We start from the raw sequence: 15399 nt of genomic DNA, 5'->3' as shown, positions 1-15399 counted from the left end.
TTTCAATTTTTTTCTCAAAAAAAACACATTCTGTGACGTGCTCAGTTTTTTGCCGGCATGAAGCTTTCATTAGACCAATGAAATTGCCGAACGGGTTAATGTCAAGCAACTATTTTTGTTTAATGTTTAGATTAAATCGAGCGCTCTCAAACTTCCCATCATTCTGATTACGGTAGTCATTTTGTCACCCTGATTCCTGGGGGTACAACAAAGTATTTGCAGCCACTCGACATCAGTGTAAATCGTGCATTTAAGGTGGCGCTCTGTGTTCAGCGGGAGGCTTGGATGACAAGTGGGGAGAAATCCTTCACTAAAACGGGCCGCATGCGAAGAGCAACTTATGGTCAAGTCTGCCAGTGGGTCCAGACAGCGTGGAGTATTGTCAAAAAATCCACTATCATCAATGGGTTTCGAAAGGCTGGACTGCTGCGTGTTGAAGAGGGCTCAGCGTGGGATTTGCCTCCGGATGAAAGTGACGAGAGCGACAATGAAAACGATTCAATATCGGATGAAGCAATTCTGAGGCTATTCAACTCTGACACCGAAGGAGATGGTTTCAGTGGTTTCAGTGCACAGGAGAAGGAAGATGGTGACCAATGACTTTCTTGGTAGGGTACTGTTTACTGCTAATTTTGTATTTTTTGTTACAAGCCGTGTTTCGTTAAAGCCTATTTATTTTTGTTACAAGCCGTGTTTCGTTAAAGCCTATTTATTTTTGTTACAAGCCGTGTTTCGTTAAAGCCTGTGTAAAGTTCATTTGTTTCAATGTACCAGTAGGCACCTGCGGCTTATAGACATGTGCGGCTTATTTATGTTCAAAATATATATATATTTTTTTTAATTCAGTGGGTGCGGCTTGTATTCAGGTGCGCTTAATAGTCCGGAAATTACGGTAAGTATCAAAAGTAAATGGAATTGCTAAGATGTACTTAAGTATTTAAAGTAAAAGTATAAATAATTTAAAACTCCTTATATTAAGCAAAACAGACGGCACAATTTTCTTTTTTTTATTGACGAATAGAAGGGGCACACTCCAACACTCAGACATAATTTATCAACAAAGCATTTGTGTTTAGTGAGTCCACAAAAGCAGTAGGGATGACCAGGGAAGTTATCTTGATAAGTGTTTGAATTAGACCATTTTCCTGTCAAAATGTAACGAGTACTTTTGGGTGTAAGTAAAAAGTACATTATTTTCTTTAGGAATGTAGTGAAGTAAAAGTTGTGAAAAATATGAATAGTAAAGTACAGATACCCCAAAAAATGACATAAGTAGTACTTTAAAGTATTTTTACTTAAGTACTTTACACCACTGGTTCTTGGTCACTGCCCTAACCGAGGCCCTTTCCCCCCGATTGCTCAGTTTGGCCAGCTCTAGGTAGTGTCTTGTTGATTCCAATCTTCTTCCATTTAAGAATGATGGAGGCCACTGTGTTCTTGGGGACCTTCAATGCTGCAGACATTTTTTGGTACCCTTCCCCAGATCTGTACCTCGACACAATCCTGTCTCGGAGCTCTACGGACAATTCCTTAGACCTCATGGCTTGGTTTTTGCTCTGACATGCACTGTCAACTGTGGGACCTTATATAGACAGGTGTGTGCCTTTCCAAGTCATGTTCAATGAATTGAATTTACCACAGGTGGACTCCAATCAAGTTCTAGAAACTTCTCAAGGATGATCAATGGAAACAGGATGCTTTTGTGCTCAATTTTGAGTATCACAGCAAAACCCCTGAATACTTATGTAAATAACATATTTCAGTTTTTTATTTTTCATAAATGTGCAAGAATTACTAAAAACATGTTTTTCTCTTTGACATTATCGAATATTGTGTGTAGATTGAAGGGGGAAAAGTATATAATAGATTTTAGAAGGCAGTAATGAAAGGCAATGAGGAAAAAAGCATGGGTCTGAATACTTTCTGAAAACACTATATATTTTGAATATATATCTTTTTTAAAGTAAGGACTTAATGCAAAAAAGTGAGGATGTGCAAACAGACACATGCTACTAAGAAACAGTCATGAAAGTGTCATTTAAGAATATTTTTAATGGTTTAATGTCATGCATGTCCCTCATCGTGATAAAATGTGGGTTATTTCTTCAAGACAGTCTTTTGTTCAACATTTTCCCATGGCAGGCAGTAAGAAGGAAAGATGGAACCCAGGGTCTGATTTCTTCTCAAATCCAATCTATGAATCCCTCTAATGACAGAGTGACACAGAGCTCAATGTGGACAGGATCAAGGCGTCACTTCATTGATCTGTCTGTTCTTAATGATTCAGCTATGTTATAAGCTATGCTATTGAGCACAGTCACATTGTTTCAGGCCAATTATTTATTTAAACCCTGGATTGCTGATGCTATGTATTTGCCATTGTGAGGCTTTGAAGCCGTCAGTCCTCCATAGGAATTAATGGAATTCTACATTACTTCAATGAAATGTTTAAAGGACAGAATTACATGTATTTAAGTATTTTCTGTCGTAGTGGGGACAATAAAATTCGTAATCTCAAAATTATACTTTATGGAAAATGTTTTGCCATTTTAATGTTTAGCTGACATTTGAAAGTATGCTTTAGACTAAACGTGGCAGAAATTTATGTCGACATTAACAAATGCATTTCTATAACTTCCAAAATATCTTTGCCAAGATGGAGGTGCGGTGGCTTCAACACGCCCCCTCCTAATAGTCATCTCCTGCATATATAAATCATTGTTTCAGACATGGCTTTGTCTATTAGCTATGTATTTGTCAACAGAATAGGAGGCCTTCTTTCAAGCAAAGCTTTGCCATATCACAAAGAAACACACAAGTATTACATTCGTAGACCTTTGACATACATGATTGCACTTGCTGTTACTGCATAAAGCTCTACAAATGCTGTTGCAATGGTTCAATCACAGCATTGTTGCAAGCTTGTATTAAATTGCTTCTAGTTGACACTGTTAATCATACATTTGAGTTGTATCCTTCTGAATGGGCTCCACAGTGACAACATATTTAGCGGTGGGGCTGTAGCGGCGGGAATACACATTGTGTGTATATGAGGAGTTTTGGGACCTCATAGCGATCTCTCCTCTCCGTGGGATGCGCTGGGTGACGATAGAGGTGTCGGACTGGCCCAGTATCATCCTCTGCTGTTGGGGGATCTGCAGCAGGACCCTTTGCTTGAGGAGCCGGGCCTCATCAGAGATCTTTGGCTCCCCGTCCTCCTCATCCCCAGCACTGCAACCAGGCTCGGAATCCTTGTAGGAGTATAACCCTGGAATCTGTGTCCAAAGAAAACAAAACCATGATAGCAATTCATCCAAGTAATTAGGACTAGCTCTAATCCTTTTCATCTGAATCATTACTTGTTTGGTTATTGTCTACTACAGGGGTGATTTAATGAGTGTCACAGGCTTAGTGGAATTCATGGCAAGGTCTGTGTCGTCGTCGTTCCCCCTACAATGGCTTCTTCAAAAATAACCTGCTCTTGCCTAATTGCGACACGTGTCATCTGGGCCTGCAGCTAATTAGAATATCAGACAGTGTTTTCCCAGAAAAGCCAGCAGGATTCTTCCTCTGTGTGGGACAATTCAAGTTAGAGCTACTCGCTGTTTGTTCAGGGAATCAGGAGCTGTATGATGGCAAGGAGAAATGGAATGACATTCTGATGGATTAGTTATATTTCATTAGGAGGCTATTTGAACAAACAGGCCAATGAGGCCAAACAGACTGTTCCCTTCATAGATCATACCAATGCATGCAGGCCTTTTCATGTGCCGATATTACCCAGAATGCATCTCACCACCTTCAGGCAAATCTGAATTTGAATTTAAAGTGCCTTCAGAAAGTACTCATACCCCTTGACTTATTCTACATTTTGTTGTGCTACAGCCTGAATTCAAAATGGATTAAATGTTTGTATCTACACACAATACCCCATAATGACAAAGTGAACACGTGTTTTTAGAAATTTGTATAAATGTATTGAAAATGAAATACAGTAAGATCTCATTTACATAAGTATTCACACTTGAGTCAATATGTGTTAAAATCACCTTTGGCAGCAATTACAACTGTGAGTCTTTGAGTAAGTCTAAGAGCTTTGCAGACTTGGACTGTACAATATTTTCAAATTCTTAAAAAAAAAAATCTTCAAGCTCTGTCAAGTTGGTTGTTGATCATTGCTAGACAGCCATTGTCAAGTCTTGCCATAGATTTTCAAGCCGATTTTAGTCAAAACTGTACCTACTGTAGGCTAAGCAACACCAGTATATATTCGGCTTTGTGTTTAAGGTTATTGTCAATCAAATGTATTTATAAAGCCCTTTATTTTATTTTATTTTATTTTATTTTATTACATCAGCCGACGTCAAAGTGCTATACACAAACCCAGCCTAAAACCGCAAACAGCAAGCAATGCAGATGTAGAAAGTTGAATTTGTCTCCCAGTGTCTGTTGGAAAGCAGATTGAACCAGGTTTTCCTCTAGGGTTTTGCTTGTTCTTAGCTCTATTCTGTTTATTTTACACCGATGACTAGCATACCCAAAACGTGATGCAGCCACCACCATGTTTGAAAATATGAAGAGTGGTACTCAGTGATGTGTTGTGTTGGATTTGACCCAAACATAACTTGATGTCCTGAATACAAAGTTAAGAGAATTTGTAGTCCTGAACTTAGACTGGCCATAACAAAGGGGTTGAATAATTGTTGACTCAAGACAATTCAGCTTTTCATTTTTTATTCATTTGTAAAAATTCTAAACATAATTCCACTTTGACGTTATGGGGTATTGTGTGTAGGCCAGTGACAAAAAAAACAATTAAATCCATTTAAAATTGTAACACAACAATGTGGAAAAAGTCAAGGGGTGTGAATATTTTTTTGTGAATAGTCTGTTTAAGGTTCACAAATCAATAGTGAGTTATTAAACTCTCCCCCTAAAAAGAGGTTTATCAGTAAGCCAACTTCATCGCATCTGTGACACAGAGGAAGAATATGATAGACAATCATATTCTCTCCATGAGCGTTTTTGCTTGAGTGGATACCCCGATACCTGCTTGATAAAGCTAAAAAAACAAGTTAAAAGCTTGAACAGAAGCCAATTACTTAATAAACCCCAACAAAGACAGAAGGGTTTTCTGTAAACTATTTACTTACTTTCAATAATAGCCGTAATGGCATCAAGTCTATTGCCAAACATTGGCAAATTATCAGACTCTTTAGTGTTTTTGTAATGATATTTATATCCCGCGCCTTGAAAGGACGTCATGGAGAACATAAATCCACTATTAGACATCAAGATATCACCTCGCCAGTTGCGAGACACTTTATAGAAGAAAAAAATAATTCTATTAATGAATTGTGTTGCGTCAGGATCTAAAAAGGTTCATCCACCACCTAGAGGTGACTGTCAGACTATGACAACAAATTACTCCAAAGAGAAGCGATGTGGATATATAACTTAAATTCTGTACCTCCACACGTTTAAAACGAAGAACTAGATTTCGCATTCTTCCTTTAAGCCACATTTATGCTCTTATACAAGAACACTTTCCATATCAGATTTTGCATATCGTGTATGAGTTAGCCCCACATATTTATCAACGGCTTTGTCTGATGTCCTTTGTGGTGAGCTATCTCATGAATTGATGGGACGTATTTAGGTGAGCAGACACCCCTGGGCGATTGATTTGCGAGTTGCCCTTTCGTGCCCACTCCCATACCCTATAATTCTGTATCTTTTTGTGACTAATTTGCATACAGGTAGACCAGAGTGGCCGGGTCCCTGATTGGCAGATGAGTGGCAACCCTGATTAGAACCATCTGCTGCTCATCTGTTGTTCTTTACAAATGCTGCTTTGAATTAAAGAAAATTGTACACACTGAATGTGGCTGTAAAGCCAAAACGTCAGTGTACGGTTCAGATAATGAAGTAAGCTTTATGCAATATATTTTTGAGTGCGAACCCATTACACTGCTTTGTCTGAATACTTTCTGAAGGCATTGTACATCAAGGTCTAGTCTGTCCTCATCTGAAACTTCTAAAGAATTATGACCCTATGTATATCCAGTAAAAGCATGATAAAATGACTATCACTGACAAACTGGCCTGGCACATGGTACCTATTTGGATTGGATAAATGCGGTCTTTCATAATCTGATTAATAAAAAAAATGAACTTGGTTGTACTTTTTTTGTCCCACAGCTGACAAAGCATCAAGTTCTAACCGTGTTGTCGCTGTGATGAAGTTCATGTTGAGTTTTTAGTCACCTGTTTGCTCCACAGATTTAGAAGGCCAATGGCAATGTCACAGGAGGTAAATGGGTATTTTCTCCATGTTTGTCTTTATAGCACATTTCCCAAGCCACAGCTTTCTCAGACAATGGAATTTCCCCATTCCTTACTGAACACAACATTCCTTTAGCTCATTAATGAAGAAGCAACTGAAATCAGGTTGGATGTGTTAGATAACGCTATTGCTGGTTGTGTTTGGCTAGCTATCTTTTGATAAAGCTAGGCAGGCTAGCTAGCTAGCTACCTCATTACAACATAGTTAGGTCGTAGTTCATACAAGTTTGTGTATTGTCATATATATAGCTGGTAATGTAACGTTATAAATTTGATACTGCTAGCGAGGCAGGCTAGATAGATAGCTACAGACTAGCTAGCTAACGTTTTCATACATGTCGGATTTACAAATTAGTTTGTAGCTCATACAGGTGTATTCTGTATTGTCAAGAGCAAAACTAAATAATTGGATGCAGCTATGGTGGTAGATAACTCATGCCTGAGGCTGAATAATACAGTGAAATAAGAGCAACAAACCATAACAGCGTCACAGGCCTGAATCTAATCCAATCTGAGGCTACAGTTAGTCTACACCTGTAAAGCATCAAATTAGCTTGTCCCGAGTTACTACCCTGATGACACAGATGGCTTCATCAACAACGGTAATGTGTGTTATGTGAAAGTGTATAAAAAAAAAATACCAAGTTTGATAAATTAGTAATTTAATTAATTACCCAGTCAAGCTGATACAAGTAGTAGGGTCATTTTGGTTGTGAAGTGCATTATCAAAAAGCTTTGTTCTTTCTTTATAACAAAATGCAATTTACCACTTGGCTATCTATTGTATCACCTGTCACAGGCACCCCAAGTCAGCACCAACTCATAAGATGAGGAAATACATTGATTATGAAGATGTCCAGTTTACAGCCGATCATGAAACATAGAGTAGACCAGCAAGGGGACCCTCAGCATCACGCAGACATGCCCTTGCTTTGAGCAATCCTATAAATGGAACAGGGAGGACACTTGAAATCAGGTTGGTGACATTTGACCTGGTCAAAAGTCAGTTTCAAGTTGTCCAAATTCACCTTCATAACCTAGCCTGGTGGAACAGGCCTGACCGCTTCATTTACCATTCTATTTCACTTCACATATCATGATATCTTAAGTGAAATAGAAAGGTGAATGTAGTGATCAGGTTAGTTTCACCATGCTAATCATAACCACCATTGATAATGTAATCAGTGGTCTCTGTGTGTGACCGACCAGTATATTTGATGAGGGGCCAGGAGCTGATCTACGCAGCCATGCCCATCAATGGGGCGCTGGCAAAGATCTCACCTCTAGCCTCACCTCGACTGCTTATCAACGGTCGTCGATGGGGAGAATTAGGTAGGTTTAGTCTGACCTGTTCAAACTTCAACATAGTATATGTTTGTTTGTCAAACATCACTGGTAATAGAAGAGTGACTGTATGTGTTCACAGATGCGTCTATGGAGCCAGCACTTGCAAGATGATGTGATGAAGTCGTGACCAACAGACAAGCTTGAAACTGACATCTCTGAATGGAGAGAGACCAGGCACTCAACACATCCACAATGTGGGACTGAAGTCAATTACTAATAGTACAGCACAGAGAGAAAAAAAAAGTCCAGTATTTGTATCACCCTTTTCATTCCATGTGTCTCTGATGAACTCTGCCTTAACTCTAGCTCTTTCTACAGATGGAGAGGATCGTAGATGTTTTTACGAGACACCAGCCTCGGTTGTTTGATGGGGTGACCATAATTGGGCAGATGTTATCTGATCTGTTCAAACTTCAACATAATACCTGTTTGCATGAGATATTACCTCTCCTAACTGCCATTGGTAATAGAACAGTGACTATGTGTGTATGTGTTCACAGAAACATGTATGGGAGCCAGCACATGGAGATTTGTCCAGACAGGCAGACAGGCTTGGAGAGAGACCTGGCACTCAGCATTACAATTTTACTAGACAACTTTTACTGTCTTTTTTAAAAATTATTGAATGATATCAGTCCATATGGGGAGGGAATAACTGGGTATATTCTACAGCAGAATCAGAGAACCCCTGATATATACGGGACACCACACAGGATGACCACTGACATGTTTGTCAAGGTAGTCCCATTACCACCAGACAAAATGCTGATAGACACAGTATGTGTATTGGCTGGGAATGACAATGAAAAGTGTAAGATGCACACTGTGATATTAGCAGAACACTACTTCTATGGTATTATGATAAGGGTTGTTTATTCTACATGGACCTGCTACTAAATTTGAAAGTTATCAAAACACTTAGATAAGATTATCTACATGAATGCAATTGCTGAATTTCTCATATTACTTCATAGGCTATTGACCTATTCAAATATTATTTGTCACATGCGCCGAATAAAACAGGTGTAGAACTTACTGTTAAATGCTTACTTCCAAGCCCTTAACACAGCTCAAGAAATCGTTAATAAAATATTTTAAAAAAAAACTAAATTGAAATAAATACAATTACATAATAACGAGGCTATATACAGTGGGTACCGGTACCAAGTCAATGTGTTGGGTACAGGTTAGTCGAGGTAATTTGTAAAGTGACTGCATAGATAATAAAACCGGGAGTAGCAGTAGTGTAAAAACAAGGGGGGGGGGTGGGGGGGGTCAATGTAAATAGTCCGGGTGGCCATTTGATTAATTGTTCAGCAGGCTTATGGCTTGGGGTTAGAAGCTGTTAAGGAGCCTTTTGGTCCTAGACTTGGGGCTCCGGTACCGCTTGCCGTGCGGTAGCAGAGATAACAGTCTATGACTTTGGTGACTGGAGTCTTTGATAATTATTGGGGCCTTCCTCTGACACCGCCTAATATATAGGTCATGTATGGCAGGAAGCTTGGCCCCAGTGATAAACTGGGCCATATGTGCTACCCTCTGTAGAGCCTTAAGGTTAGATAACAAGCAGTTGCCATACCAGGCGGTGATGCAACCGGTCAGGATGCTCTTGATGGTGCAGCTGTAGAATTTTGAGGATCTAGGGACCTATGCCAAATCTTTTTAGTCTCCTGAGGGGGAAAAGGTGTTGTCGTGCCCTCTTTATGACTGTCTTGGTGTGTTTGGACCATGATAGTTTGTTGGTGACGTGGACACCAAGGAACTTGAAACTCTCCACCTGTCGATGTTAATTACCTCCCCTAACTGTTCAGCCATCCTTTTCCTATAGTCCATGATCAGCTCCTTTGTCTTGCTCACATTGAAGGAGAGGTTGTTGTCCTGGCACCACACTGCCAGATCTCGGACCTCCTCCCTATAGACTGTCTCATCATTGTTGGTGATCAGGCCTACCACTGTTGTGTTGTCAGCAAACTTAATGATGGTATTGGAGTCATGCCTGGCCACACAGTCGTGGGTGAACAGGGAGTACAGGAGGGGCCTCAGTGTTGAGGATCAGCATGGCAGATGTGTTGTTGCCTACCCTTACCACCTGGGGGTGGCCCATCAGGAAGTCCAGTATCCAGTTGCAGAGGGAGGTGTTTAGTCCCAGGGTCCTTAGCTTAGTGATGAGCTGTGGGCTCTATGGTGTTGAACACTGAGCTGTAGTCAATGAACAGCATTTTCTCATAGGTGTTCCTTTTGTCCAGGTGGGAAAGGCCAGTTTGGAGTGCGATTGAGACTGCTTCATCTGTGGATCCGTTGGGGCATTATGAGAATTGGAGTGGCTCTAGGGTTTCCGGTATGATGGTGTTAATGTGAGCCATGACCAGCCTTTGAAAGCACTTCATGGCTACTGACGTGAGTGCTACGGGGCGATAATCATTTAGGCAGGTTACTTTCGCTTTCTTGGGCACAGGGACTACGGTGGTCTGTTTGAAACATGTAGGTATTACAGACGAGGTCAGGGAGAGGTTGAAAATGTCAGTGAAGACACTTGCCAATTGGTCCGCGCATGCTTTGAGTACAGTCCTGGTAATCCATCAGGTCCCGCGGCTTTGTGAATGTTGACCTGTTTAAAAAAAGGTCTCTCTCACATCGGGAACAACTGGGGCTCTCATGCATGCTTCAGTGTTTCTTGCCTCGAAGCAAGCGTAGAAGGCATTTACTTCTCTGGTAGGCTCGCGTCACTGGGCAGCTCACTTCCTCTGTTATCTCACCATACGTCTGCCAATTGTTTTTTTTTTAATCTCAATCTGCAGGAGGTTTGTTTGTTGTGATTAAGTGGGGGGAAAACAACTGGGCATGGTTGACAGATGGATGTGTCTTGTTGGTGCCAAGGACACACCCAAATCAAACCACACCCCCAAGCCAACTCAGATTTCACTTCTGCCATGGCCGCCAGCATTTCTTGAGGAGCAAGCCAAAAACAAGGCCAAATCAGCAGGTGAAGTTCCACTTTAATATAAATAATGCTGGTAGTTTGAATGAATCCAGCGTACAATAAATAAATATATTCCTCTCCAAGATGGCGTAGCAGTCAGACGTATTTGTCCTACGTCTTGTCTCATGTGTATATATATTTACATCTTTTCTTCGCATATCTTTTTATATATATTTTTTCTAAAAACTCAACCTCAAAACACTACTGCAACCCGCCTCACCAATTTAAAAAAATAAGTATTATTTACCTCAAATCTGAAATCCTCAACAGAAGCTAGCTAGAGGTTAGCCAGAGGTTGGCCAGTTCACTGGCTAACATTGGAGTTCAGCTAGCCACGGTTAGCTGTCATCAGCTATCCCTTAGTTTAAAAAGCTATCACCAGTTTTTTACAGCGCGACTCAGACCAGAGCATACCGGACCTATTTTCTCTCCATGTCCCCGGATTTCTACCGCAGGCTCTGGACATCTACACCTGGATCTTGCTGCTAGCTAGCTGCTACCCAAGTGACTATTGGCTAACATCAATTATTCCGGAGCTAGCCAGCTGAAGAGTTCCATCAGCCACTCCTGGGCTACAATCACCTATCCGGACCTGTTTTACTGCCGATGCGGAGCCCCATCGGGCCTCCACGACTGGACTACCGAGGTTATCTGCCCGAGGGAGTTATCCAACTGGCCCCTCCGTCACGACGTAACCTGAACGCCCATCTGCGGCCTTCTAATCGTTAGCTGTCTTATCGGCTAATATCTGGTTTGGTCTATTGGACAGTTTTCTTGGGCCACTATAACTATTTTGCCAATTGGACTGGCCCCCCCCACCACACGGAACCCCACTAATCTACAGACGGAAAAGCACAAGGTGGCTAAAAACAGACCTCCCTCCATCTTCTGCCAGCTTGCTACCTATGATCCAGCTAGCTCTCTGAATCTCACGGGACCCTTATGATCACTCAGCTAAGCATGCCTCTCCTTAATGTCAATATGCCTTGTCCATTGCTGTTCTGGTTAGTGTTTATTAGCTTATTTCACTGTAGAGCCTCTAGCCCTGCTCATTATACCTTATCCAGAGCAGTTCCACCACCTACACATGCTATGACATCTTCTGGTTTCAATTATGTTTCTAGAGACAATATCTCTCATCATCACTCAATGCCTAGGTTTACCTCCACTGTATTCACATCCTACAATACCTTTGTCTGTACATTATACCTTGAATCCATTTTATCGCCCCCAGAAACCTGCTCCTTTTACTCTCTATTCTGGACGTCATAGATGACCAATTCTCATAGCTTTTAGCTGTACCCTTATCCTGCTCCTCCTCTGGTGATTCCAGGCCCTGCAGTGCCTAGCCCCACTCCTATTCCCCAGGTGCTCTCTTTTGATGACTTCTGTAACCGTAATAGCCTTGGTTTCATGCATGTTACCATTAGAAGCCTTCTCCCTAAGTTTGTTTTATTCACTGCTTTAGCACACTCTGCCAACCCGGATGTCCTAGCCGTTTCTGACTCCTGGCTCAGGAAGTCCACCAAAAACTCTGAAATCTTCATCCCTATCTACAACATTTTCAGACAAGATAGAACGGCCAAAGGGGGCGGTGTTGCAATCTACTGCAGAGATAGCCTGCAGAGTTCTGTCCTACTATCCAGGTCTGTACCCAAACAATTTGAACTTCTACTTTTAAAAATCCATCTCTCTAAAAACAAGTCTCACCGTTGCCGCCTGCTATAGACCACCCTCTGCCCCCAACTGTGCTCTGGACACCATATGTGAACTGATTGCCGCCGCCCCCCCCCATCCCATCTATCTTCAGAGCTTGTGCTGCTAGGTGACCTAAACTGGAACATGCTTAACACCCCAGACATCCTACAATCTAAGCTTGATGCTCTCAATCTCACAAAAATGATCAATGAACCTACCAGGTACAACCCCAAAGCCATAAACACGGGCACCCTCATAGATATCGTCCTAACCAACTTGCCCTCTAAATACACCTCTGCTGTTTTCAAACAAGATCTCAGCGATCACTGCCTCATTGCCTGCATCCGTAATGGGTCAGCGGTCAAACGACCTCCACTCATCACTGTCAAACGCTCCCTGAAACATTTCAGCGGCAAGCGTTTCTAATCGACCTGGCCCGGGTATCCTGGAAGGATATTGACCACATCCCGTCAGTAGAGGATGCCTGGTTATTTTTCTTAAATGCCTTCCTTAAATAAGCATGCCCCATTCAAGAAATTTAGAACCAGGAACAGATATAGCCCTTCGTTCTCTCCAGATCTGACTGCCCTTAACCAACACAAAAACAGCCTGTGGCATTCTGCATAAGCATCGAACAGCCCCCGTGATATGCAGCTTTTCAGGGAAGTTAGAAACCAATATACACAGGCAGTTAGGAAAGCTAAGGCTAGCTTTATCAAGGAGAAATTTGCTTCCTGCAACACAAACTCCAAAAAGTTCTGGGACACTGTAAAGTCCATGGAGAATAAGAACACCTCCTCCCAGCTGCCCACTGCACTGAGGATAGGAAACTCTGTCACCTCCGATATATCCACTATAATTGAGAATTTCAATAAGCATTTTTCTATGGCTGGCCATGCTTTCCACCTGGCTACCCCTACCGCGGTCAGTAGCACTGCACCCCCCACAGCTACTCGCCCAAGCCTTCCCCATTTCTCCTTCTCCCAAATCCAGTCAGCTGATGTTCTGAAAGAGCTACAAAATCTGGACCCCTACAAATCTCCGGGATAGACAATCTGGACCCTTTCTTTCTAAAATTATCGCAAACCCTATTACTAGCCTGTTCAACCTCTTTCGTGTCGTCTGAGATTCCAAAAGATTGGAAAGCAGCTGCTGTCATCCCCCTCTTCAAAGGAGGGGACACTCTTGACCCAAACTGCTACAGACCTATATCTATCCTACCCAGCCTTGCTAAGGTCTTTGAAAGCCAAGTCAACAAACAAATTACGACCATTTCGAATCCCATTGCACCTTCTCCGCAATGCAATCTGGTTTCAGAGCTGGTCATGGGTACACCTCAGCCACGCTCAAGGTCCTAAACGATATCGTAACCGCCATTGATAAGAAACAATACTGTGTTGCCGTATTCATTGACCTGGCCAAGGCTTTCGACTCTGTCAATCACCACATCCTCATCGGCAGTCTCAATAGCCTTGGTTTCTCAAATGATTGCCTCGCCTGGTTCACCAACTACTTCTCTGATAGAGTTCAGTGTGTCAAATCGGAGGGCCTGTTGTCCGGGCCTCTGGCAGTCTCTATGGGGGTGCCACAGGGTTCAATTCTTGGGCCAACTCTTTTCTCTGTATACATCAATGATGTCGCTCTTGCTGCTGGTGAGTATTTAAGAGCAGTTGGAGGCCACGGAAGGAGAGTTGTATGGCATTGACGCTCGTCTGGAGGGTTGTTAACAGTGTCCAAAGAAGGGCCAGAAGTATACAGAATGGTGACGTCTTTGTAGAGGTGGATCAGATCAGATCCAGATCAGATTCACCTCTACAAAGACGTCACCATTCTGTATACTTCTGGCCCTTCTTTGGACACTGTTAACCTGTTAGGGCTAGGGGGCAGTATTGACACGGCTGGATAAAAAAACATACCCGATTTAATCTGGTTACCACTCCTACCCAGTAACTAGAATATGCATATACTTATTACATATGGATAGAAAACACCCTAAAGTTTCTAAAACTGTTTGAATGGTGTCTGAGTATAACAGAACTCAAATGGCAGGTCAAAACCTGAGAGATTCCTTTACAGGAAGTGGCCTGTCTGACCATTTCTTGAACTTCTTTTCCATCTCTATCTTTTACTAAGGATCTCTGCTCTAACGTGACACTTCCTACGTCGTCCATTGGCGCTCAGAGCCCGGGAAAAAACAGAATGTCGTCATCCCAGCCCCAGGCTGAAACACATTATCGCCTTTCTCAAGTGGCCGATCAAGGGACTCTGGGCTTAGGCGCGTGACCTGACCGCCCCCGTCTTTGTGATTTTTTCCTCTGTTTGCCGAGATTCAAAAGGCACTCGCACATCTGAGCAATCTTGTTACAGGTGCATGGCAACAGTTGAAACAGGATGAATGAAAAAAGGAAACCGCACACTGTTCTTGATAGTATCACTGATATTTAATAAGCTTACGTATCGGCCTAACGGCCTTCGTCAGAGCTTTTGTGAATTTTCAGAAAACAGCACCTCTATGTAGACCTAGCCCCACCCACATCCGTTCCACGTATGGAAAGGGGTTGGAGGCAAAGGAAAAATAAATAAGTGCTACCAAACATAACAATATGCATTTCACAAATATTACAAAAGTGTATAGACAAGACGTACCGAACACGTCCATAAAATCACAACGAGGACATAGCAAGTTTTCATTAATCATTGGGTACATCATACGAAAAAACAAAGTAATCTTAAATAGGAACATATTTTAAATTCACAACATAACATACATAGGCATTTCATCATTAAGTCCTTTAGGAAATAATGTCTGGAGGGTGAAAATCCCAAAACATTCTCTTTTGCTCAGAGTATTATTAATATCACCTCCCCTGTCTGATATCTTGACTTTCTCTATACCACAAAATCTAAAGGTAGAAATGTCATGCTTTTGGTCATTAAAATGTACTGCGACTGGATAATCCCTGTCGTTTCTCCTGATTGAACTTTTATGTTCACTAATTCTCTGTTTGAGAGAGCGGGAGGTTTTACCG

General features: G+C 41.8%; 1 protein-coding gene across 2 annotated transcripts in view; it reads right to left on the bottom strand.

Annotated features, from left to right (window-relative positions):
- Positions 1-2032: 2032 nt before the first annotated feature.
- The window catches only part of plin1 (perilipin 1), a 33928-nt gene continuing 20561 nt past the window's right edge, over positions 2033-15399 (bottom strand). The window contains exon 9 of one of the 2 annotated variants that reach the window (XM_014149137.2): positions 2033-3275. In XM_014149137.2, the coding sequence (XP_014004612.1) occupies positions 2952-3275 (324 nt within the window). In that variant the 3' untranslated portion in view covers positions 2033-2951. Of the gene's footprint in view, positions 3276-6990; positions 7288-15399 lie in introns of those variants that run through there. The other variant, XM_014149138.2, reaches the window with a different exon arrangement.

The sequence above is a fragment of the Salmo salar genome, chromosome ssa16 (genome assembly GCF_905237065.1).
Source record: "Salmo salar chromosome ssa16, Ssal_v3.1, whole genome shotgun sequence".
In the NCBI taxonomy this organism is placed as follows: Eukaryota; Metazoa; Chordata; class Actinopteri; order Salmoniformes; family Salmonidae; genus Salmo; species Salmo salar.
This window is presented reverse-complemented; position numbering and strand designations above follow the sequence as displayed.